At 34.7% G+C, this 26,111-nt stretch overlaps 2 protein-coding genes and 1 pseudogene across 2 annotated transcripts; all 3 read right to left on the reverse strand.

The window, feature by feature from the left end:
• Positions 1 to 115: 115 nt before the first annotated feature.
• LOC120197885 lies at positions 116 to 878 on the reverse strand (annotated as a pseudogene).
• A 1,608-nt stretch (positions 879 to 2,486) lies between these two features.
• On the reverse strand, positions 2,487 to 25,141 carry LOC120198605 (nuclear transcription factor Y subunit B-3-like). Its single transcript, XM_039199913.1, has 3 exons — positions 25,138 to 25,141; positions 24,513 to 24,516; positions 2,487 to 3,424 (listed from the first exon to the last, which is right to left on the reverse strand). Exon 3 carries the CDS (start codon positions 3,401 to 3,403, stop codon positions 2,864 to 2,866), a length of 540 nt encoding a protein of 179 aa, XP_039055844.1. The 5' UTR covers positions 3,404 to 3,424; positions 24,513 to 24,516; positions 25,138 to 25,141; the 3' UTR covers positions 2,487 to 2,863.
• On the reverse strand, positions 17,586 to 18,470 carry LOC120198604. The gene has a single exon (XM_039199912.1). It carries the CDS (start codon positions 18,260 to 18,262, stop codon positions 17,624 to 17,626), a length of 639 nt encoding a protein of 212 aa, XP_039055843.1. The 5' UTR covers positions 18,263 to 18,470; the 3' UTR covers positions 17,586 to 17,623.
• Positions 25,142 to 26,111: the final 970 nt, after the last annotated feature.

The following is a 26,111-nucleotide window of genomic DNA, read 5'->3' on the forward strand; positions in this document are numbered from 1 at the left end:
AATGGTTTTCCACCTCGTTATCGGTTTATGCGTTATCTGAAAATTTCTGCCCCTTTAGCTGTCTTAAACAAAAAAAATTAAATATTGTCCACAAAATTTATAAAAAACAATTAAATACATAAAAAATTTATTTATTGTCAAACAATACAGGATAATGGAATATAATGTGCAAATTAAAACTTTAAATTTGAATCTAAAATATGAAATCTAAAGAAGAAAGGCGGACCCAATAACCAAACCGACTGTTATACTCAAGCCTACTTCATAACCTGATCTTGACCCCGACTCATCATTAACAGCAGGACCCTCCGCACTCTCCCGCGACGAACCCACCGGAGCGGAAATCGGTGGGCTACTGCTGGATGGGAAAATCGCAGGAGACTCTGCTGGCGTCGATGAACTAGAAGGAATATTAGCAGAAGACTCTGGAGTTGCAGCAGGACCTTCCGCAACAGATGGAGCCCCGACTGGAGTTATCATAGGAGGAGAACTTGCAGGTGTCAATGAGGGAGCACTTGCCGGAGGTGTAGCCACTGGTGATTGAACCGGGGGCTTGAAGAACCAGGGGGAGTGGCAATGGGTGATTGAACAGATGGGGGCGTAGCAGTGGGAGTTGCTGCAGGCGATATCGATGGAGAACTCACAGGAGTTGCGGACGGAGGTGACGATGTCGTGGGAGGGGATGAAGAAGCATTGGGAGGTTTGGCCGGAGATAGAGGAGTTGCCTTTGGCGATGGAGAAGGTGCATTAGCAGCTTGTGCTGCGATCTCAGAAACAGAAACAAAAAGAACCAAAATCGAAACAAGAATGATTTTGGTCATTTTTTGCTCTTTCTAATCCTTTACGATTATTTTCTTTGAGATGGTTTCGCTTTTTGAGTTGAAAAAGGGGGAAGATAGAGATTTATAAAAGGAAAGAGTTAGAAAATGGCAGGAAATTGATTGGTAAATTTGACCGTTGCCTTGAAGGGATTGTATAACGTTTTAAGCCTCGTTTCTAGGAGCTGTTCTAAAAGGTCATATAGCCGTTATTTGCTTTGGAATAAGTAGACATAAGAGTGGGTCCGACTGCGTTTTTGTCCGATGTTAATAAAATTTGATTTTAATTTAAGTATAATATAATTTATTTAAAATTTGATTTAAAATTTTAATTAATACTTTACATTTAAGATTTAGAATTTAGGGTTATACAAATTAATATTTATTAAAAATTAAAGTAAATTATTCCATATATTGTTGAATTTTATCATTTGACTCGTTTTATATGGCTGAACTTTAAATTTTATCAATTATAACATTAAACTTTAATTTTACATTCAATTATATCTCTCTGTCATTAAATCACTAATGGAACGATAATATGATTTGCCACATCAAAATACGTTTCTTTTGGCGACAACTATTGATACCTAAAACGACATCATTTTAAGCACTAAACTTTAAGAATGTATCAACTTTGACACTAAATTTTTAAACACTTCGCTTTTTTGCATTATACTTTTTGGTCACTGTCGGTAGCGAATCACCACCCGTCATTAATCATTTTCGCAGCAAGATTTGTAGCAAAATGTTCGCATTTCACTCATCTTTCTTCTCATTAAATTAATTTTTCACGAAACTCACTCAAAATCGACAAAAATCCATTTAATAGTTTAACATATAAATACTTCAATCTCTTTCAAAGATTGTCTAATGAAACTAATTTTGAGGTATGTTGTTCGTATTCTCGAAATAATACTTTCCACCATTTGATTTTTTGAACAAACATTAAAAAAATCATAATCTAAGAAAGTCTTTAAACATCTAAAAAATGGTCGATTTTGAGTGAATTTCGTGCAAAATTAATCATATGAGAATTATGAGTGAAATGAGAACGTTTTAGTACCGATTTTACTACAAAAGATGAGAGGTGATTTGCTACCGATGACGGTTGGAAAGTGCAATGTCAAAAATGTGAAATGTTTAAAAGTTTACTGATAAAATCGTTACACATCTAAAGTTTAATGGTAAAATCGTTACACATCTAAAGTTCAATGTCTAAAATAACATCATTTTAAACATTAATACCTAAAATAACATCGTTTTAAACACACCATTTAAAAATATTTTACAAAACAAATTAAAATTTATTTCTAAATCAGTAGATTGTAATTCATTAATAAACTTTTATGTCCTATACAACAAAAACTCTAAAATTTAACAATAAAATGTAAAACAAAAGAATTAAAAGAAAAAGAAACATACCCAAATCTCAACCAAAGACTTGAACAACAGATAACCCCTCAAGGATTTTAAATTTAAGTACATTGTTTGTAAAAATATTTGAACATGTATGTATTGTTAAATTATTAATTTTTTCAAATAATATTATTTTATAATCATTATTAATTTATAAAAAATTGTAAATGTAAAAATGTAGATAATCCATAAACACAACTCAAAATAACTTATAAGATAATAGAATTATGAATAATTTATAGAGTGCACCTCACAATCATCACAATAAAACATAAACCTAATGTTATGTACTTTTACCGCAAACCACAGCCCTAAAGTATAAGTTCTCCATGTTGTAGACGCATAACAAGGGCCTGAAACTGCTTATACATTCTCCCCCACCGTACACGTGTCCTTGCTAATAAATACGAGGGTCCTATCATAATCAGCTTTTCCTCGCCCAAAATTGTCCCGATAGATTTACTACAGCTCCGATTGCCCAAAGTCACCAAAAGCTTACACCTGTACCCAGTGATGACCTAACCCGGCCACCCGAAATCGAGTAGGACTGAAATTTAACAAAGTTATAAAACTCATCACGATCATACACGTGTCGAGTGATGATGATTATGATGACGCATGAAGAACTACTTCGGCCCACCTTTACCCAACCTACCACCCATCCGATGGAACTCGGCAGAACCATACACGTGTCCTTGATGCTGATGTACCATCATCTCATACACCCCACAACCACCATCGACGCCTCCACCACCGCCATCAAGAGGAGCGTCTTTATCACGTGCAACCGAAGTCTTCTCCCCTTCCATCTCCCGAAACCGTTGCAAGTAAACCTTCAAGGGCTCCACGTAGTCTTCGAACCCTAACGTTGTCATGGCCCACAGGAGATCATCGCCGTTGATGGTCTTCCTCTTCTCTCTCTGACACTTATCGGTGGCTTCTCCGGTGATGAAGCTGATGAACTCCGACACGCATTCTTGCACCGTTTCTTTAGCTTCTTTTGATACCTTGGCGTTGGCGGGCAAAGCCTTTTTCATGATCCTACCAACGTTGGCGATGGGCAAGAGCCTGTCTTGTTCTTTCGGTGACGAAAGGTGGTAGTTGTTTCCTCCTGCGTTTAAAGCGCTGTTTTGAGTTCCTCCCGATTCTATGTCGGAGTCCGCCATGACTGGAAGGGTTTTTTGATGCTTATGGTGTAGAGCTTTTGGACAGAAAGTAGGAGCTTTATGTAGATTTTATGGTTGACAAAAGCGAAGGTTGTTGTAATGGTAAATTAGGACCAAACTGATAAGAAAAGGTTATTTGGAGTTCACCTTTTCCTAGAACGACACATTGACACTTGGCACTTTGATATTTTAATATTATAGATTAATTATAGAATAAAAAAATAATTAAATAATACTCAATTTTACAACCGCACTTGTCAGTCATCTGACTCATCTTTGTTCGTGAAGGGTTATTGAAAGTGGACATCGAGAAACCTAGGATGATGCGATGCATGTGGGATTAATTAAGTTGTAATAAAAATATCAAAAATATTTAATAAAAAATAATTTTTTATATCACAAGTCATATTCAAAGCAAGCTGTCGCAACCGTCTTTCGGTTGGGTCCCGGAATTGGGCTTCGACTTAGATTAGATGGATTGGAGTCGCCACCGATCTTTTATTTTAAAACAAATAGGTAGACCAGATACCTTATTTCTTACCTGATCTGCGTTTTACCAGAGACATGTCGGATTCGGGAGTCGGTTACAGTCAAGGAAGGGTTAGCACCCTTGAACTGCCCTTTCGGTACTACGTAATTTCCAGTTGTTTTAAATTAAGAAAATTGTAAGTTTAAATTAAAAGGTAAAATTTGACCTTGATTACTTACCTCTGATTGTTTTAAAAAACACCCTTGAAAAGTCAAGAAACACGTTAGATATAAAAAAAGATAAAACATAACAAAAATGAAGATGTGCATAGTATTAAATAAAAATAATAATAGAAAAATAAGAAATATATATAGAAACGTATAGAACAAAATATAATAACAAAAAATATACGTAGTAACTAAATAATAATAATACATCTCTACTTATACATATAAATAATGACATAATATATATATATATAAGAAAAAATTTAATATAATATAAATAATTTGAAACAAAAATAAAGAAATATTGTAAATGAAAAGAAAATTATACTTAAATATATATATATATATATATATAATATTAATATAATAAAATAATAAAGGTAAGAAAAGAAAAAATATATATACATGTGTAAATAAACACTAGGAAGACAAAATAAATAAAAAAGAATATATATACATGAGAAAATAATAATAATAAAATAATAGTAAACATAAAAAAAATGTGTATATATAATAACGTGAAAGTAAATAAATATAATAAAAAATATACAATAAATAAAATGAGGGAAAAAAGTTGGATTTCAAAAAGTGACTAAATCGAAAGAATCGAAACGTGAAGATCCAATTTTGAAGAGAAAATATTGATTTTGGGGGGCAATTAAATACTTTAAAAACATAGGGGACCAAGAGTGAGATTACCCTTTTTTCACACCCATTCCGAAAATCAAAGTATTTTCTCAAGAAAAGAAGCCTCGGGGGCTAGATCTATAAAAATAGATCCCGAAAAATGCCCCTGTTCATCGGCAAAAAAAATCATTTTCTTTGGTGTTTTTCGAATACAAAATGTAACAAGACACAAGCATGCAAGTATAAACTCGAAAAAGATACTATATTTACCTTGTATTTCTCTTCGAAAATTTGCAGGAAAAAAACTCTAATTTCACTCTAAGATTGTTCGTAATTTCTGCTTATATTTCGTATCACAATCCGTGTCTTCCAAATGGGGAGGATTACATGTATTTATAGTGAAAAAAACTAATTATTCTTAGAATCCCATCAACAATAGAATCCTAATGTAACTAGACTCCTTGCCCGGTTGTTGCACGTTTGTTGGTGTAGTTGTTGATTTAAAAGATATGGTGGTGGAAGAGTCCCTTAGGAGAGAAACTCTTGCTAGTTATATCTTTTAAGAAAATAGGTGTCTACAGCTGCCCCTCTTTGTCCTTTTTCGTGGAACAAAAAATAGGACAAAGATAAAAAGACACAAATTTTCGTTCAGTGGAGTCGAAGAATAACTCCATGTCGAATTGAGTTGCGGATGGCTCCTCCGTCGCGAAGTCGAATCCATCTTGAAATGATTTGTCAATATGAAATGACCCCCTTGTCGTGCGATTGAGTCAAAACTGGAAAATTCTGAGCCTGAAATCCTTCGTCGTGAAGTTGAAATCGAACTCAGAGTACTGGAAGTAGCTCATGGATTGTCTTCTAGCCAAAGATACTTCGTTGTGAAGCTGAAACTCGTCTTGAAGACTTTGGTGTTGTGGTGTTACAGATGAAGTTGTGTCAATCTGTTCGTGAATTTGAAATCGTATAGGGCCCCTTCGTCGTGAAGTTGAGCCTGAGAATTGGATATCCTTCGTCGTGAAGTTGAAATCCGATGCAGGTCCTGCTGTTCCGAGTCCAATATCTTCTGTCGTGAAAGTTGAAGTTGGTTCTGGAACTGGGAAATTGTTTTGTTGACAGTCAGCCGTCCCTTCATTGTGAAGTTGAACTTGTGCTGTCTCGAGTCCAATGCCCTTCAATGTGAAGTTGAAATTGGCTCCGAAATTGGGAAATTGTTTGTTGACAACCAGCCGTCCCTTCGTTGTGAAGTTGAACTTGTGTTGTCTTGAGTCCAATATCCTTCGCTGTGAAGTTGAAATTGGCTCTAGCTAAAACCTGAAAAAGTTATGTATATATGTGATGAGATGGATGCAATGCTCTTAGGTATGCCTAAAATGCATATGCAACATATGTTATTTTTTGGGCTCAGGAGAGAAATCTCGATCTCCGGTTGCTTCTCTGGAATCTTAGTTCTGGAATCTTCAAGTTCTGATCCCTGATCTCGAATTCTTCAAATGTTCAAATCTGATGTGCACATTCTATTTTTTGATTTGAGAAATGCTTCTCGACCATCCCAAGTATGTGCCTGAGCTGAGTGTAACGGTTTAAATGATGCTTCAAGAGAAGTTGTCTTAAAAAAGACAGAATTCGTTTCAAGGGAAACGATCTTAAAGATATATGTTGTTTCATGAGAAACGGCCTCAAGGGAGACAAAATTTTGTTTTAAGGGAAATAAACTCAAAGATTTTGTGTTTCAAGAGAAACTGTCTTAAGGGAGACGAAATTTGTTTCAAGGGAAACAATCTCAAAGGTTTTGTGTTTCAAGAGAAACATTTTCAAAGGTTTTTTTGTGTTTCAAGAGAAACAATTTCAAAGATTTCTTTTTGTGTTTCAAGAGAAACTGTATCAAGGGTGACACAAAAAAACATATTCAAGGATTGATGTTTCAAGAGAAACTGTCTCAAGGGAGACAAAATTTTGTTTTAAGAAAAACATGTCTTAAGAGAGACAAAATTTGTTTCAAGAGAAACTGTCTCAAGAGAGACGAAATTTGTTTAATGTAAAACATATTCAAAGATTTTGTTTCAAGGGAAACTGTTTTCAGAGTTTATGTTTCAATAGAAACTATCTCAATGGAGACAAAATTTGTTTCAAGGGAAACTATCTCAAGAGAGACAAAATTCATTTCAAGGGAAATGTTTTCAATGTTTATGTTTCAAGAGAAATTGTCTCAAGGGAGACAAAATTTTGTTTCAAGGGAAACTATCTCAAGAGAGACAATTTATTTCAAGGGAAATGCTTTCAATGTTTATGTTTCAAGAGAAACTGTCTCAAGGGAGACAAAATTTTGTTCCAAGGGAAATGTTTTCAATGTTTATGTTTCAAGAGAAACTGTCTCAAGGGAGACAAAATTTTGTTTCAAGGGAAACTATCTCAAGAGAGACAAAATTCATTTCAAGGGAAATGTTTTCAATGTTTATGTTTAAAGAGAAACTGTCTCAAGTGAGACAAAACTTTCTGTTTCGAGGGAAACTATCTCAAGCGAGATAAAATCTTGTTTTAAGAAAAACAATCTTGAGGGAAATAAATATTCTTTCGAGTAAAACAGTCTTAAGTGAGACAAAGTCTGTTCTAAGAAAAACAATCTCAAGTGAGATAATCATCTGCATTAAATGAGACTGTCTTAAGCAAGACAATCTCATCTTCTCCTAAAAGATCTGTAAAATGTATCGGGATGTAACTATCATGATGATGGATGTTTGATGTATGCCAAGATGAAATTTATTTACTGTTGAATTTGCCCTCAAGAGAGGAAAAAAATCAAGGTTTTTATTGCTCATGATGATGAATGCAAATATGCAAATTTCATACATCATGTATGTACATGTTGATGTATATGTTGAGATGTGAGGGGAATGGTTGCGTGTGTAGTCTTCATCCTATCTCTGACTCAGTTTGTCTTCATTTCCACCAGGGTGTACTCTTGCAGACCTCAAGACAATTTTTTCTTCCCCTATCAAATTTTGCCCCAAAAATGGTTTCCTTTGCCTCATTTTCGATCTTGAGCTTCGGAGCGATTATTTGTTGAATTCTAAGATATGCTTCCAGAGAACTTATCTGTTTGAAAATGCTTTTCTTCTTTCGAATTTTCAAAATTTTGAAAAATATCAAAAGGAACTTTTTGAAAATGTTACCTCTTTCTAGGTTTCACAATTGAAGCAAATCATAAAACATGAGTTCATTGGATATCAAAAGAATCAAACACTCTTTTAATCTTTGATAGCTGCAAATCTTTGACAAATATCAAGATCGAAAAGTTGGTTTAGAGGTGGGTTTGTTTCATCGATTTGGTTATCGTGAAGATCATGGCATGCCCCTTTTTCTTGATTTGGTATTTTGATCGGAGGCGAACAAAATGACACAACTAGCATAATCAATGACTAGACCTTTCAGAACACTTCTGTTTCAGTTCTCTGAAATCTTCCATTTGTTCAAGTTTCGTAAGCTCTTCTAACAAAGGTAGTGCAGAAATATCGGTCTAAAAATGAAATTCTTGAGTGCTCGTGTGAATTTGACTATAACAGGTGTTTCTCAACTCCCTTAGTCTATTATTACCGAAAATTTCTTTTTTAGATAAATTTGATTTATTTTGCCATTGTCTGGCTAGCCGAATCCATAAAGTCGGGGCGTTCAACCAATTGCTTTAGAGGGACATCTTATTATTATAATCATTTTTATCAGGTTTAACTAAAGGGTTCATCTCATCACAAAGTCTTTGGCATGACAAAAACAGTGGAGCAAACACCGAATTACCAAGTGTCCGAGCAATGTCATGGTTTGAATGTAATCTATTCATAAAGCCAAGGCTTTCGAGTTTCCTCTATAACCAATTGCCTTAGTGGAATAGCTCAGCTTTAGAGGGACAAATCACTGAAGGGTTCGTCTCATCCCAAAGTCTTTGGCCTGACAAAAGCAGTGGAGCAAACACCGAATTGACAAGTGTCCGAGCAGTGTCATAGTTTGAACATAATCTATTCATAAAGCCAGGGCTTTCGAGTTTCCTCTATAACCAATTGCCTTAGTGGAATAGCTCAGCTTTACGGATTTAATTTCTTAAGATTGTCAAGAAGAACCTGTTATAGTCTAGGTATTTTTTGAAAGTCAAGGGATCTCATCTTTATAGTTCAATTTCCAAACAACTGACCTAAACTAGATTTGCTTACTCGACTATTACATCTATGAAGATCATTATCATCACTGAACATCATAAACAAAGGTATAAACCAATTAGTTTTGCAATCTCAAGTGTTAGTTGCCCCATTCTGTTCGCTCTTAATACATGTCTGAATGCCAGACCTTGGATGGACTCTTCATGAGAAGAGAAAACTTAGCTTGGTAAGAGAAAAACATGTAATCTGATGTATCTTTTAAATTAGGACCAAGGGGTCTTTGTTTTGCAGGGTTCAATCTTGTCATTTGTCAAAGATTTACAACCTCAATTGTTAAACAGTTTTTAATTAAGGTGATATTCAAGGAATTCAAGATTAAAATTTGCTCATTTCCTAATAGGGGAGCATTTTGTTTAAACGTCAAGTGACTTAAAAATGTTTACGCATAAGAAGTACGAAAGAAAAACAAGTTCAAACAAGATGATATGTTTGATAATGCAACAAAATTCCTAATGGATGCCCCATATGACTCTCGATCAGAATGCCCCATTACATATTGAAAGTGAAAGCCCCTGAATCGTTCAGATCTTGGACCTTAAGTTTCAATGCCCCACAATTCTCAGTGGTGTGCCCTGAGCTCCCAATATGATAGTTGCATACGGCGTTAATATCATGGCCTTCAGGATATAGGGCCTCTCTAGGTTTGGATTGGACCGGGGTCACAAGATTTTTCTCAACTAGCGTTGGGAGTAACTCCTCATACATCATTGGGATTGGACTGATGCAAATCTTTTCTTGCCTTGGTTCCTTCGGAGTTCGTTTAGAATTACCGGATGGTACAACAGCAATGGAGACCGTAACACCTTTGTTGGCGTTGTAGGTGCTAACATTGTTGATATTCTTCATGGGAGGCTTCTTACTGGAGTCATCTCCCTCAATTTTTCCTTGTTTTATAGCTAGCTCGATCATCTCTCCAGCCATAACTAGATCTGAGAAACTTCCCGATGTGATTGCCACTAGGTGCCCGAAGTAAGGCGTTTTCAGGGTTTGTACGAATAGCTTCCTAGTTTCCTTTTCATCCAAGGGTGGATGAACTTGCACAGCCAGATCCCTCCATCGTTGTGCGTATTGTCGAAAACTTTCATTGTGCTTTTTCTCCAGGCTTTGTAGTATAACCCGGTCTGGTCTCATATCGTTGATATGCTTGTATTGTTCTAAGAAAGACTTGGCTAAGTCTTTCCATATCTTGATATGAGTTCGGCTGAGCTGGTTGTACCACCGGATGGCTAAACCAGACAGGCTTTCCTGGAAACAGTGGATCAGAAGTTGGTCATTCCCTACATATCCTGTCATCTTCCGACAGAACATAGTGATATGGGCTGAAGGGCAGCTGTTCCCGTCGAACTTCTCAAACTCAGGAACTTTAAACTTTGGTGCACCAAATCTGGAACCAGGCTCAGCTCCATTGCATCCACTCCATAATAATCATGGTCCCCTTGGACCATCTTCATTTGATCTTCTAACATCTTGATCTTCTTTTCCATCTTCTTTGTCTTATCATCCTCGTCAAAATCTGGGATGTGATAGTCTTCCGGATGAGTGTTGGTCGCGAAAGCTTGTATATTTGCACCAGATATGGCTTTCCCTTTGATAGCATATGAGTCCCCTTGTAATCCAGATAAGATTTCAGGTGAGACAACCATTTGTGGGATAGGTTGTATAGTTACCCCTTCCAGTGAACCTGCCCCAGGCGCACTGGTCTGTTGTAGGCCAACTAACTTGGCAACGATCTGATCAACCAAAGATTCTTGGTTCTTCATGATTGTATTCAGAATACTCAGACTACTCTGGTTTATCTTATCTTCAAGTTCTTTTTGCAATTTGGCCATGTTCTCCTCGATTTGAGCGATTCTGGCCTCCATTTGTCTTTTCTTTTTCAAGTGGATGTTATGCGGATGATGTGTGTCCAACGCTTGAGGCGGTGTATCCAGTATTTATTCCTTTATTGAGACATTCTTCCGTTAGTTGATGCGAATGCAAGGAAAATAATAAAATGCAGAATATTTCTAAATGCATGATGCATCATGCATGAAATGCTCGAGGCATTGATCCAAAAAATGTGCCTGTTATTATGAATAATCCTTATTGGGGACAAAAGTATTTTATCTTTTAAGAGACAAAAATATCCTAACAGCTTCTGACATGTTGACTAGTCTTCTGCATTCGTCTGTCACGGTTGAATATCCTGTCGAACCGTTCAGGCTCCTTTGGCTAAAATGTGCAAGCGACAAGCTGTTTGCCCCAAAAAAGGTCTCGAAGGACTGCATCTCCGACCTTCACTTTCTGCCGAGCTTGTTTCTAACGAAAGTGTCATTGAAGCCCTCCATCCGAAGCTTATCGACTTGTTTCTGGAATTCATCTTGTTCTCGTAGTTTTTGAAAGGAATCTCCGGGTCAGTAACCTTTTTCCTCGTCTTGCCCCTACAGCCTTTTCCTCTCAAAAATTTGACATTAGTGTGCTCAGTGTAAATTCCGGTCCATTCGAAGTCCTTTACAATGTAGCAAAGTGACATATTCTTCGATTGCGGGTACCACGTCTTCTGGATTGAATGTGACACATAGTCGCCCTGTAGACTGTCCTCTGTATTTTCATCTCTTGTATTACAACCCCTCTGTCCATTAATGCAGATTATTCATGTTTAACAAACACGTTTTTTGTGGATCAACACCTCTTTCGAATGATGCAAATGATGGAAATAAAATAAAAGAGAGAAAATAAAAAAAAAATTAGTGAAGTAAAACAAAATAAAAAAATGAAAAATCCTACCCCACATGATATCTACCCGAAGATGCTTAGTATTCCTACTCGGACATGATCTCTATCCCGCATGCTAATTTCAAACAAATCCTAACCGCATATTTGTCTAGTTCGCATGCTTTGAAGAGAAAGTAAAACATGAAATAATTCAGACATCCTAGGTTTGGAAATGAGGTTCTGGGGTAGGCTCTAATTCTTCAAAGTCTCCCGGTTTAGGTTATAAAAACGGTACCCGAGTTCTCCTTGCTGGTGCTCCCTTGGGCTTGCCAGACCCTTAGTCTTAAACCCATCACAGGCTTGTGTGGACTAAGTTAAACTCGAGAGGATACATTCCCTTATGTCTATGCGGAGAATAAATTCACACGAAGACATAAGGTATATGAATCCCGAAGGCTACTTGCTAGGCATATGCGGTGAATAAATTCACACGAATGCGTCGCTTTTACCCCCACTTAAACAGGGTTCGGGGCTCGGGTTTAGAGCCTTTAGATGAAAAAAGTTCGGGAAGCTGAAATCATTAGAAAACGGTCAGTTCAACTATTTACTCGAAAAAAATATAATCAAAGGTAAGTAATAAGGATCAAAATGTTACCTTAAAATTTAAACTTACCTTTTTCATTAAAAAGACAACTGAAAATTACCTTAGCCTGACTCACTTACCTGTGTCCCCAGCGGAGTCGCCAAACTGTCGCAACCGTCTTTCGGTTGGGCCCCGAAATTGGGCTTCGACTTAGATTAGATGGATTGGAGTCGCCACCGATCTTTTATTTTAAAACAAATAGGTAGACCAGATACCTTATTTCTTACCTGATATGCGTTTTACCAGAGACATGTCGGATTCGGGAGTCGGTTACAGTCAAGGAAGGGTTAGCACCTTGAACTGCCCTTTCGGTACTACGTAATTTCCAGTTGTTTTAAATTAAGAAAATTATAAGTTTAAATTAAAAGGTAAAATTTGACCTTGATTACTTACCTCTGATTGTTTTAAAAAAACACCCTTGAAAAGTCAAGAAACACGTTAGATAAAAAAAAAGATAAAACACAACAAAAATGAAGATGTACATAGTATTAAATAAAAATAATAATAGAAAAATAAGAAATATATATAGAAACGTATAGAACAAAATATAATAACAAAAAATATACGTAGTAACTAAATAATAATAATACATCTATACTTATACATAAAATGACATAATATATATATATAGAAAAAATTTAATATAATATAATAATTCGAAACAAAAATAGAGAAATATTGTAAATGAAAAGAAAAGTATACTTAAATATATATATATATATATATATATATATATATATATATATATATATACTAATATTAATAAAATAAATAAAGGTAAGAAAAGAAAAAATATATATATACATGTGTAAATAAACACTAGGAAGACAAAATAAATAAAAAAGAATATATATATACATGAGAAAATAATAATAATAAAATAATAGTAAACATAAAAAAATGTGTATATATAATAACGTGAAAGTAAATAAATATAATAAAAAATATACAATAAATAAAATGAGGGGAAAAAGTTGGATTTCAAAAAGTGACTAAATCGAAAGAATCGAAACGTGAAGGTCCAATTTTGAAGAGAAAACATTGATTTTGGGGGGCAATTAAATACTTTAAAAAACAGAGGGGACCAAGAGTGAGATTACCCATTTTTCACACCCATTCCGAAAATCAAAGTATTTTCTCAAGAAAAGAAGCCTCGGGGGCTAGATCTATAAAAATAGATCCCGAAAAATGCCCTTGTTCATCGGTAAAAAAAATCGTTTTCTTTGGTGTTTTTCGAATACAAAATGTAACAAGACACAAGCATGCAAGCATAAAATCGAAAAAGATACTATATTTACCTTGTATTTCTCTTCGAAAATTTGCAGGAAAAAAACTCTAATTTCACTCTAAGATTGCTCGTATTTTCTGATTGTATTTCGTATCACAATCCGTGTCTTCCAAATGGGGAGGATTACATGTATTTATAGTGAAAAAAAACTAATTATTCTTAGAATCCTATCAACAATAGAATCCTAATGTAACTAGACTCCTTGCCCGGTTGTTGCACGTTTGTTGGTGTAGTTGTTAATTTAAAAGATATGGTGGTGGAAGAGTCCCCTTAGGAGAGAAACTCTTGCTAGTTATATCTTTTAAGAAAATAGTTGTCTACACAAGTCATAACATATATAAATTAAAAATCATAAAATCAAGTGAAACAAAATGATTCAAATTAACTACAACATAATATTTAAGGTAAAACATATTAAATAATAAATATAATTATATAACTATAATAAAAAAATAAATTTGGGGCTAAAAAAATCATAACAAAATGATATTGTTTGGTTTAATTTTTTTTAAAATAATCTCACATGGCTAAGAAACATAGAAGAGCATCCCAAAAGTCTAAAGAGTAAAAATATGAGAACAAAACACACATTGCTAAGAAACATAGAAGAGCATCACAACTAACTTCTATAAATAATAGAGGTAATTTGACATTCAAAATCATGGAGCCTTTTGGTGAGCATTAAGTGAACTATTCTTTCACTTCAATCAAGCTCGAATTTTAGGCTTTAATTGAGCTTCTAAATTTTTTTTAGTTCAAGCCTTTTTGAGTTCAAGTTTCAATATTATATTTCGAGTTCGAGTTGAACTTGATAATTTTTAACTTGTGAGTTTGAGTGGAGTTGAGCTTACTTTTAAAGTTTTCAAGTTCGAGTCAAGCTCAGCAATACTCGAGTTCGACTTGGCTCGTTTAACAAACAACGTTTGGTTTAATTTAAAAAAAAAAATTCCGATTTTTTCCGGTTTTCAGACGGTCCGGTTCGAACGGTTCAGCGGTTCTGGCCGGTTCACTAGTAGCGGTTCAACCGGTTTAGATTGAATCGAACTAGGCAACGATTCCCGATTGAACCGGCCGATCCGGTCCGGTTTTCAAAACAATGGTTGTATGACAATTTAATATAAAATTAAAGAAATATGTTATAAAAAAATTTAATAATTTTTTGATATTTTTGGTAGAATGTTATTTTTATCGAAAATATTAATTTCATTATTTAAAATGATCATCTTTATATTAACATTTTCAGTAGGAAAAATAATATTTTATGTAACCTCTAATATTAATATTTTTGATAAAAAAATAATATTTTAAGTAAAATTTTATCAAAAATATTAAAAAATATTAATATTTCTGATAATATATTTTATTAGTTTTATATTAGGTTGTCCTTAAGCATCACCTCCAAGCGGGGAAAGCTAATATTTCCACAAAAGTATCAACAGAAAAAAAACATATTAAAAGAAAAATAAATTGAAAACTTCTTAAATTACTTTGAGTTTATAAAAATATTCATAATTAGTATTTTTTTAAATAAAAAATAAATTATTATATTAGCAGGTCACATCATCCAATATTTTAATTATCAAAATTTAATAAAACAATAATAAAAATGATAAAATATATATATTTTTGAATTAATCATTGATATTTGATCTATTTATCGACTAATCTAAATCGGGTACTGTAAAGGTGAGAGCAACACTCCTAACCCAATTTACTCTATTCACAAACGCCAAAGTTCAAACCTTGACCTTGTTTAAAGAATATAGTACCTCATCCCATTAAATCAGCTGGTTGTTGATATAAAATATAACTTTTTAAATTTAGCAAGTAAAAGTATACAAATATAAAGGTATTTACCTTGTAAACTATAGGTAGGAAATAAATCATGTAAAAGAATCAGACAGTTAGCAAAGCTGCGGTTAACGTTGAAGACCGTCTTTCAGCAAGTAGAACAGTAGTTGTAGCACGAGGGGCTTCCAAAATGTCTACCGGCTTTGCAATGATATCTTCCTGCATGTTCATTTTAAGCTTATTAACCACCATCAGAGATGGTCAACTTCTTTATCGTCGAATTACTTAATTAGCGATATGTTCAGACTAGTGAAAGTAGTAGTATTACAGGCCCTCTTACAAATGACATTGATTTGAATAGTTCTAATTGTGTCACTAAAACGAAGCTCATGAAAACCATAAAACTCACCCCTACTCTTATTGAAGCACAATCATGGTAGCAGGATCGAATTTGATATAACTGAAGCATTCCTAGATAGGAAAAAGGGAATACAAAATTCAGTACTTTTCCCACTATAAAAATTATATAAACGAGGGTCTTCAGACAGAAAACATTTATAAACAACAAAACGTTGACTTTCTAGAGAGGAAAAGAATTTAAAAATGAAAAGATTACTCATAAATATGAGAATTCACATGTATACACAGTCGCCTATCCACCAATTTACTCCATCCCATGTAAGACAAAAGAATCCATTGACAAGCGTATACAAGTAGGATTTTTACTGAAAATTTTGCACGAGTATTAAATGACTCTAACTAAGAACAGGTTCTTCATGAATCAAAGCAGTAAAATGTCATCATTTCCTTTTTCATTAGACAGAATTAAAACACAAATTACAGAAACAATCAACAAACCTTACTCGCATTAGCCTTAGTCGAAAAACTCCAGCAACTTCTCTTTTACTTTAGTTTTTTGCTTTTCCTGTAATTATCACAAATGAATATAGAAAGCCCATAAGTGCAGTTCCTAAAGAAAAATCAGCAATCAAAATCAGCAATATACTTCTGCAGCAACCTAAGACCTACAGAGATAGTTTCTTTGCAAACGCACATGGCCATACTCATGCACACATGTATCATTAGAGATTATTTATGTGTGTTTGTAAGTTCGATATGCCCTATAAAGCGAGAAATGGAAAAGCCCGGGTATAAACAGACCAGCTTTGACAGAAATCAAATTACCTTCCCTCTCCTCTGAAAGTGTCATCAGGCTTCCTTCTAGACAACTTGAATGCCACTGCTGCAAATGACATAGCAGATGTCACTTAACTTGCATCATAGTTCTGAACAATATCAAAGATCTATAGCATCAAACAAGCCCACTGTAAAACACTACCTGTGTAAAGAATGCAGGATATAAATAATAATAATTTTACTGACCTAAGGGGGGAAAACACACATACCATTAGGAATATCTTTAAGAGCAGAACCACGGCCCTGTAAATGCCAAAGCAGCCTATTAATACCTATGGAGTATGGACCACCAAAATACCGAATTCAAACATCAAAATCATTAGTAAAAAGAGATAGTCAATGAGAATACCTTCGATTCAGAGTTCCCTGGGAGCATCTTTGTTGATAAATGATATACAAATATCCCCAAAAAAATATACAAATTGAAGACTCAGCAGGAAAAAGGAAACACTTACAGTGATGTGCAAGAGCTCACTTTATTATCCTTCAAAAGCTTGACAGAAAGGCCCAGTAGAGTTCTAATTTTGCGAAATAAATTACTAAATTAGCTTCATGTTTTTCTCCCGAAGTTGCCGGACTTGAAACCCGGATTTAAAAAGTAGTTAAGTGCCACGTCGGACGTGAGGGCGAGTGACGGAAAATGGCGCGGAACTCGAAAGGGGCTGTAATGGACGGCTTTGATCTTGTTCAGTTTCTCGTTTATTTTTAAATCCAACGGTTGAGGATTTATTTTTTTTAGGTATAACATGCGTCTTGATAGAACGTTGTGAATGAATATGAAAAAGATAAAAATATATTTACACCAACATTAAAAATTATAATAAAAATATTCTTTTAATCTTTTATCAATTAAATTAATATATTTTACATAAAATTATCGATTTTTCCCTAATGAATTCATTTCAATGAGAAAAGGCCCCCAACAGCAATAATTCCACATGCAATATAAAAGTGAAAATGTTGATTCCTTTTCTGCAATGTGTGTCAAGCTCAACAAACCATTAAACTTCATAATAAGAAACCCTAATTCATAGCCAAAATAGTAATGAATTAAGTCTGCAAAATACTGATTTAAACTCTTAAGCTTCGATTTCAAAAGCTGGACACTTGATAGAACCCATTGAAATGTCAATTTCAATTAAATTTTCTTCCTCATTTATTTCTGCCAACAGTTCCACAAGGTCTTGCCGCTGGAAAATAGATTCTGGCAAGAAAGTTGGGAAACTGGACTGCATATTTTGTTTTGGTTCTTCATTGCTTGGGATATCAATTTCAATGAGACATTCTTCTTCTTCTTCATCACCATCAGAGGTTGAATATTCATCTGAGATTTCAGGGTTTGGCTCCACATTACCTGAAACCATCCATTTCAGCTCACCGTTTCCACCTGACCCTGAACCATCACTGCTGATTTCACTCTCTGATGTCAAATCTAGTGACCCATCAGCTTTGCACTCATTCACAGTGCCATCATCAGCTGCTCCTTGGGCAGTATCCGATTCCTCTATTGAAACCACCTTTGTTCTCTTGGAGAATTTGACAATGAAACTCGTTGATAAAATCAAGATTCCAGTTGTGAAAATGATGACAGAGAATTCCAGACCAAGGAAACTAGACAAAACGATTGAGGGAACAAGGATTGAAACACAAAGTAAACAAGGTCTGAAGAGATGAAATGGAGAACAGATTTGATTCTCAGCTGTTGTTCCTATCACCATGTTCAAACAGGATACAGCAAAGATTATGGCATCAAAGTATAGTGAACAGAGAAAGGAAAATGCAAAATAGAACCGACCCTAATTTGCCTCTTACACTATCACTGCTTTAAAAGCAAAAGGAAAGAGATCAGCATTCTGTGTTCCATGAAACTCAAGTGCTTTGTTCTTATCAAAAAGTGATTTGATTCTGAGAATAAAAGCATATCAAAAGTTTTTTACTCCCCACTAACCTCAACAAGGTTTGGAATTGCAAGCCATGAAAAACTCAATGTTTACCCACTTAGTACTATACAATTCTTAAAACCATTTATTTGTTTTTAAAACAAAAGTAAAATTGGAATGTAGGGAACAATCAGAATCACGCATGATGGTAAGTAATAATGTCAGATAATTTTCACCGAATTTCATTTGTCAGCAATAAAAAAATCCAACAAGATGCAATAATGATGTTGCACGTTACTTGCTAGTCCATTTCCAACTCCAAAGTGTTGAATGGAACAAGAGATTGTTTGTTTTGGATGGTAGCGTCCCATTACACCTCTGCTCCTGACTTCCTGTAGATTAATCAATGCCATTAGCTAAGCGGCCAGGTGCATGCATTTGGGGACACCTAAAGCTGAAATCTTCAGTATCTCCAAAGAATCAAGAAAATATGATTTAACTCTTGGATTTTACACCAAAAACATGGGTTATGTTGACACAAATCTCATAATTGAGTGGTTACTGCATTTCCTATACAAATGTTTAAGCAGCTCATTATGTTACATGTAGGTGACTTGTCATAAATGAATGATTGCATACAGGAAGAAGTAAATTAAAGTGGAAAACGATGTCTTTGTACTGCTCTGTGTTCGCTTGCTTTGATTGCTTTTACCATAATCATTAACTCCTGCATTCGAAGCAACCAACACACACTACCCATAAAAGACCCCCCGGAAGTTTTTGAATGTTATAAATTGTGATTCTAATTTTATTTTAGTTTGATTTTAGAAAATTACGATGTAATCTGTTTGATGAAAAATGAAAAGAGAGAAAAAGCCATCAATGATGGGTTTTTAGAGTATTAGATGTTTTCCTCAGCCATTCTCTTACAGCTTTTTTTTTTTATATTTTATTATCGACATAATGAATTTTTCTCGTTTATCAGTGTTTTTTCTCAAAATTGTTTCACGTAAAACTTATATGTCTGTTTATTTTCTTCTTATTATTTCACGATCGATTACTCCTCATTATTTATAATAGGGTAAGGTTTGATCGTTTAGGAATTGTTAAATAAATGAGTTAACTTTTTTAAAATGATACAATAGAAAAGCGTGTTCCCCAGAAGCTAGGTTTTAACTGGAAATGAAAATCACTATTCTGCGGAACAGCTTGCGGTTGAAGATCATTATCTTTTGACTTCAAATTAACGATCAGCGGCTGAACATTGCTTGTCATCCGGTTAAGTAGATGAATGTGATACACCACTTCCCAGAATATAAACCCTAATCCCGGTTGAGCCATTACGAGTATCGATATCAGAATCATGAAGCAGCGTCTTACGACTCTTGACATGATTAGTTGGTTAATTGTTTCTTTTAAGAAAATTATTATGTATGAGATGGTTTTAAGAAAGGTCGTTTACTTTTTTTGAATCCAGAAGAATGCACGAGTCCGACAAAGATTGATCATTGACTTAGAATGCATGGAATGGGTCAATTTCATTAGAACCACTTACGTTCCTCTATCAATGGCTTCCCTTGAAGCTCAGAAATGCTCTTTTCTAAATAGGTTATCTGTTATATTTACAAACCGTGGTGCATTCATAAATATTTTTAAGATAAATACATTTATATTAATAATATAAGCTTTTTATATGAAATGAATATAAATAAAATTTTAAGATGGACATCAAACATCATAATAAAATGAACAATTAACATAAAAAAATCCAAAGGTTAACACTTGCATCCGTTACTATTTACAAACCATATTTAGTCATCAATAATAAAGCAAGAAAAGGTGGTGTTACAAGCAACTCCTATACCGCTTCCTTTCTTTGTAAGAGGATCAACATAAAAATTATTGTGTTATTACGTAACAAATTAAGGTTTCAAAGATATATTCTTCCTAATTTTTCCACTGGGGATGACAATTCATCTCCTTCTGTGAAGTAATCTAGCAAAAAGTTGAACAAATTCTTCTCATTATGAACTTCTTCTTCTTCAGATGAGTTCTTCTCATTATGAACTCCTTTTGGAAATGCTGATGATGATATATCTCCTTCTGTGATAGAGTCATGCAAAAGGTTGAACAAGTTCTTCTCATTATGAACTTCCTCTTCCTCTTCAGATAAGTTCTTCTCATTATGAACTTTCTATGGAAAAGTTGGTGTTGATCTATCTCTTTCTGTGATAGAGTCATACAAAGGTTGAACAAGCTCTTCTCATTATGAACTTCTTCTTCTTCTTCAGATAAGTTCTTCTCATTATGATCTTTCTATGGAAAAGCTAATCCATCGAGTGATGAATTAAAGCTAAAGGTTGAACAAATTCTTCTTATTATGAACTTTTTCTTCATTCTTCAGATAAGTTCTTCTTATTATGAACTCTAATTGGCACTGCTGATCCACCGAGTGATGAATTCGAGCAAAAGGTTGAACAAATTCGTCTAATTATGAACTTTTCTTCCTTCTTCAGATGAGTTCTTCTCATTATGAACTCTACCTGGCAATGTTGATCCATCGAATGATGAATTTAAGCGAAAAGTTTGAACAAGTTCTTCTAATTATGAACTTATTATTCCTTCTTCAGATGAGTTCTTCTCATTATGAACTCTTCTGGAAATTTTGATCCATGAATGATGAATTTAAGCGAAAAGTTTGAACAAGTTTTTTCTAATTATGAATTATTCTTCCTTCTTCAGATGAGTTCTTCTCATTATGAACTCTTCTGGAAATGTTTTAAAAAAACATTTCGCACTGTAGGGCTTACAGCTGACTCGAAGGTTTTGAAAACATCAAAAAGCTCCCGAAGGCTTTTTGGAAACATCATGCACTGTAGGACTTATAGATGACCCTAAGGCTTTGAAAACATCAAAAAGCTCTCGAAGGCTTTTTGGAAACATCATGCACTGTAGGACTTACAGATGTGGGAAATAGTTTACTAAGTAAGAAACTATGAAAATCGTTTTCTTACTTTTCAACAATTTTATTTTTAGAAAAGATTGAATGAGAAACTATGGAAATCGTTTTCTCATTATTTTTCAAAATAACATGTTGATTAGGTAACATGACCAAATCTCAAAATAATGTTCATTCTTGTGGATTGCGTCCATATATTCTTCAGATGTTGGCGTGATTCCTGCATTCGAGGTTTTGAATTCTACATTCTTCTTATAAAGTATTGTTCATCATGAATCTTCTTTTTCATATGAAGATCTGCAAAACCTTATGTTTGAATGCAATCATATGTATCAATGTAATGCATTATCTATTGTGTAAATGATATTCTTATGAATGCATGAATGTTGATGCAATCTTCATTTGACTTCAAAGTGGTGAACTTGGTCTTCCTTCACTTCATCATTTATTGCCAGGGTTATCTCTGGATATCAGTGTAGAAACTTATGCTATCAAGCTTGCATTTCTGCAGAATCATCTGATCAACTTGTATCTTTGTGTCTTCTTTGCTTCATTTAAGTCTCAAAGAAATGTTTTATTTGTGGAACTCTTGCTGTAGTCAGAACTATGACTTTGATGCCCCATTTTGTCTTTGGTAACATCAACTTTCTTTGTCTGGACTTGTGTAGAAATCCAATAAAGCTTTCATCTTCGAAAAGAGAATCTATCATCTTTAAAAAGAGAATTTATCATCTTTGAAGAATATAGATGTAGATATGTATGCCTCAGTAGGGATTAATTAGGAGAGTAGAGTCTGTTCTAATTTGACTCTTTGAAACATATCATAAGGAAGATTTATCCTAATTTCTTTCATGTCTCCATATTTAATTGGATCTCGAACAAGACAACTCATACCATATCATGTTGAGATGCTTAACAACAACCTGTCGTTCAATCTTAGTTGGATCCACTAGTTTCTTGTTGTCAAAATTTCAGCTTCCCTTATGTGGAAAGAAATCTTCATATATCTCACTTCTAATCTGGGGTTGAAGAACTTCATCTTGCATCAATAAATGAAAACCATATGATCACAACATTGGCTCAGCACCATAATCACTGGTTTGTAAAACATTTTGACAACACATTCATCATTTTCTGTGGCTTCTGCACAGATTTCTAATCAGGAAAGTTCTTTCATAGTGTTCAACGCTTTTGTATGATGTCATAAAACCGTTTGAGAACAAAACTCAGTGGGGATACAAGTGAGATGTTGGTATGACCAAAAAGTTGGTCAAATTCACGATATATGCTAGTGTCGAGTTGAATAAAAGATACCAACTGATCTTGATATCATCTCGAGCAAGGGAAAGTGTGATATCGATCACGTTTTCTTCCGAAATGAGCATTATAGAAAGTAGAAACACTTAAGCTATAGGATCCATATATAGAATGAGGTTTATAGAATTCTCGCCGCTGGGGATGAAACACACAGGATAAACTGAATAGATGAAAACTCAATTCACCCTGGCTGGTAATGATAACCCTGGTAACAACGGGAATAAGAATAACATTAGTTGAGCCTCTTTATTTAATATCATCAAGTCTTATGTGAAAAACAACTTTGTGATTTCAACAGCGCGGTTGAAAACTAACTGCCAGAAATCTCAAAGAAATATGTTCAATCATTATTGTCACACAAAAGACCAAATTCAAAGCCGAGATCTTGAGGAACTGAACCCTGGATCAAATGGTTTGCCTGGGGACCATCCTTATTCATACAACTATGATGTAGCTTAACAAAGAACATACTGTTATGTGACACATGGTTTAAGAAGATTGAGTATTTGAAACCATTCTTGCTGAGTAGATATTTGTTCAACAATATGATCCTGATGTAATTATCTGATGAACGAAACAATAATGTATAGTCAGCTCTACTGTCAATGTTTCACCATTTTCATTCTTCATTCTTTCTGTCTTATTGGAAATATTTGTTCAAGGTAATGATCTTTAACACATAATGATACGGGCCTTCAGCATGTCCCAGCATTGTTGATACGAACGTTCAAAAATGCATCAACATTCCTAATTCTGATTGAAATGGGCTTTCAGCATGCCCTGATATTTGCTTCTTGTTAATCTGAGCCTTCAAAATGCCCCACATGGATCTGTCTGAAGGAACCTTTAAAATGGCCCAACATTTACTGATACAGATGTTAAAAGTGTGCTCAACATTACTTCTTGTTGAGATGAGCCTCCAAGAATTCCCAAATATTCATATTGTTGTGAGCCTTCAAAATGCCCCACTATTCTATTTCTGGTTAAAATGGACCCTCAAGATGTCCCTCTAGATCTTTCTGATTCACTCTTAATGTCTATTTGACTGAAATGTAATGATCCCCACGAGGTCCAATTTTGACAATGAACTGTTGTAGGTACTTGTAGCTTTATTCGTGCCCCAAATCTGTTTATCTTGAATACTCTCATTTTGGTATCACTAAACAGTAGTATTATCAAGTAACTGGAGAAATTCTCTTCATGTTGTCACACTTAAGAAGTACTCAATCATTCTGACAAAAATGTCTGAGATATGTGTCTTCTGAATGAGGTGACCATTTTCTGTATCTGGAGGGATTTAGTCAGACAGAGCAATATAAATAGCTTGGTAATCCGTTCCAGGCTGAAACAGTGGCTTATCATCTTTCAGTGAAGGCCATCTCTAAAATATACTTTTATGTGGGAGATAAACCAATTTATGTGAACATTAATCTGATACAATAGCAAGACTACATATACAGTGGTACAGACTCATCAAAAATCCACACCCATGGAACATGTTGATTCTGATAACAACTCATCTGATTATGAAGCGATCTTTCAGGATGATTTCACAGATATTGATAGTTCTTTCTGATACCGAGGAAATCCTGAATTCTTATTCTGATGAGGAGAATAAACAGTTATACTTGACAAAAATAGGATATTCAGAGGTTGAGGCTTCAATAGCCATGGAGAGATGTGGTCCGAATTCATCAATTACAGAGTTGACAGATTTTATATGTGCTGCTCAAATGGCTAAGGCTGTTGATGCACTTCTTTAAGTAGAAGATAGGAAGCAATTATGCAATGACCCCAATTACAAGCAAAGACGAAACTCTGGCTATGATTTTTGGAAAAGGAAGAAACAGAGGAAGCTTGAAAAGAAGCTTCTTAATGAAGACGATCATGCAGTTCATTTTTTAATCCAATGATTGGTTTTGGGGTTCTTACCGAACCAGATCAAATAACTCAAAGAACACTTCTAGATGATGCTATTGGGCCTCTTTATTTCTACTACAAGAAAGTGGCACTTGCTCCAGTTGGTGCTTGGACTGAAATGTCACAGTACTGATGTAGAGCCAGAATTTGTAGATTCGAAGTATTTTCATGCTGCTACACTGAAAAGGGGCTATGTTCATAATCTGCCAATTGAGAACAAATTTCCTCTTATTCTACTTTCTTATTGCACCATACATGATGCTTTTCCATTAACAACAAACTGGTGACCTTCTGGGATAAAGTTGAACTGTTTACAAACATGTACAAGAAGTGCCAAATTGACAGAAATGATCCGTAAGGCTCTTGAAGCTTATGACGATGAGTCACCTTCGAGTGTCCAGAAGTATGTTCTTGATGAGTGCTGAAAATGGAATCTGGTATGGGTTGGAAGGAATAAAATTGTTCCACTTGAACCTGATGAGGTGGAAATGCTTCTAGGTTTCCTTAAAAACCATACATGAGGAGCTGTTAGAGACATGTTCTCCGGTGATATCAATATCCTGTCTTTTTTTTCTGGGATCAGTGATGCAGAGGTCGCCTTCTACTGTCTTAGCATATCTTTGAAAACAGATGTGCAAGAACTGAATGATGTTCGGTTGGAGCAATTGATGAGTAGATTTGTCGAATTCGACCTTGTTGTCAGTGGCATCCACGTAACAACCTTAATGGAAGCACTAAACATCATCAAGATCGACTCGAGGATTTTTGTTGGCGTCTTTTCTTGCATTGAATGCTACAGTGACTGCCTCTTCTGCTGCTTTAAGATACTCACTGCTATATCACACTCTTCCCGAACCATGGAAAGGTTTAATTGACAGTAAAACTGGTTATCTTTACTTTTGGAATCCTATAACCAATGTTACCCAATATGAAAGGCATACAAGTGTAGAATCCGCTCCAATGTCATATTCTGTGCCGCAAGTTTAGATTTCAGTTCAACAATCTTTTGCAGGACATAATGGATATCATCTTGACAAAGAAAATGATCGGCATGAAAGAAGCACAATGATGTATTAAGACTTGAGCTAGCACCACGGTATAACCAGAGTGCATGTAGTGACTTGTTCATGGCTCTATGATGTAATCTTCTAGAGAACATGAATTGATGGTTGGGGAAAATAATCTGTCTGGTGATGCTTATCGCCCTCAGCATGAGATAAACGATAATCTTTCTTGATGAGCTGCTAATAATGTCATAGGAGATTGTCACAAGTTCAATTTTCCAGACTTTCTGGCTTCTTGGACCACTTGCCTTCAAAAATGTGAAGTGCTTCATTATTCTGGCCTCGTTCATTATTTTTCTACAACAGAGGTAGAATAAACAACAATTGTTTCAAGAACCTTCCTCATTTGAGACTGTCCTGTTTGAAAATGTTTTTTTCTCCTTTCTTTATTGAAGAATGAAAGAATTTTGTAAAGTATTACCCCTTT

The sequence above is a fragment of the Hibiscus syriacus genome, unplaced genomic scaffold (assembly GCF_006381635.1).
Source record: "Hibiscus syriacus cultivar Baekdansim isolate YM2019G1 unplaced genomic scaffold, ASM638163v2 tig00117056_pilon, whole genome shotgun sequence".
Lineage (NCBI taxonomy): Eukaryota > Viridiplantae > Streptophyta > Magnoliopsida > Malvales > Malvaceae > Hibiscus > Hibiscus syriacus.

Coding starts and splice junctions, on each gene's coding strand:
- LOC120198605 (XM_039199913.1), bottom strand. CDS start 3,403: ATGGCGGACTCCGACATAGAATCGGGAGGAACTCAAAACAGCGCTTTA.
- LOC120198604 (XM_039199912.1), bottom strand. CDS start 18,262: ATGGTGATAGGAACAACAGCTGAGAATCAAATCTGTTCTCCATTTCAT.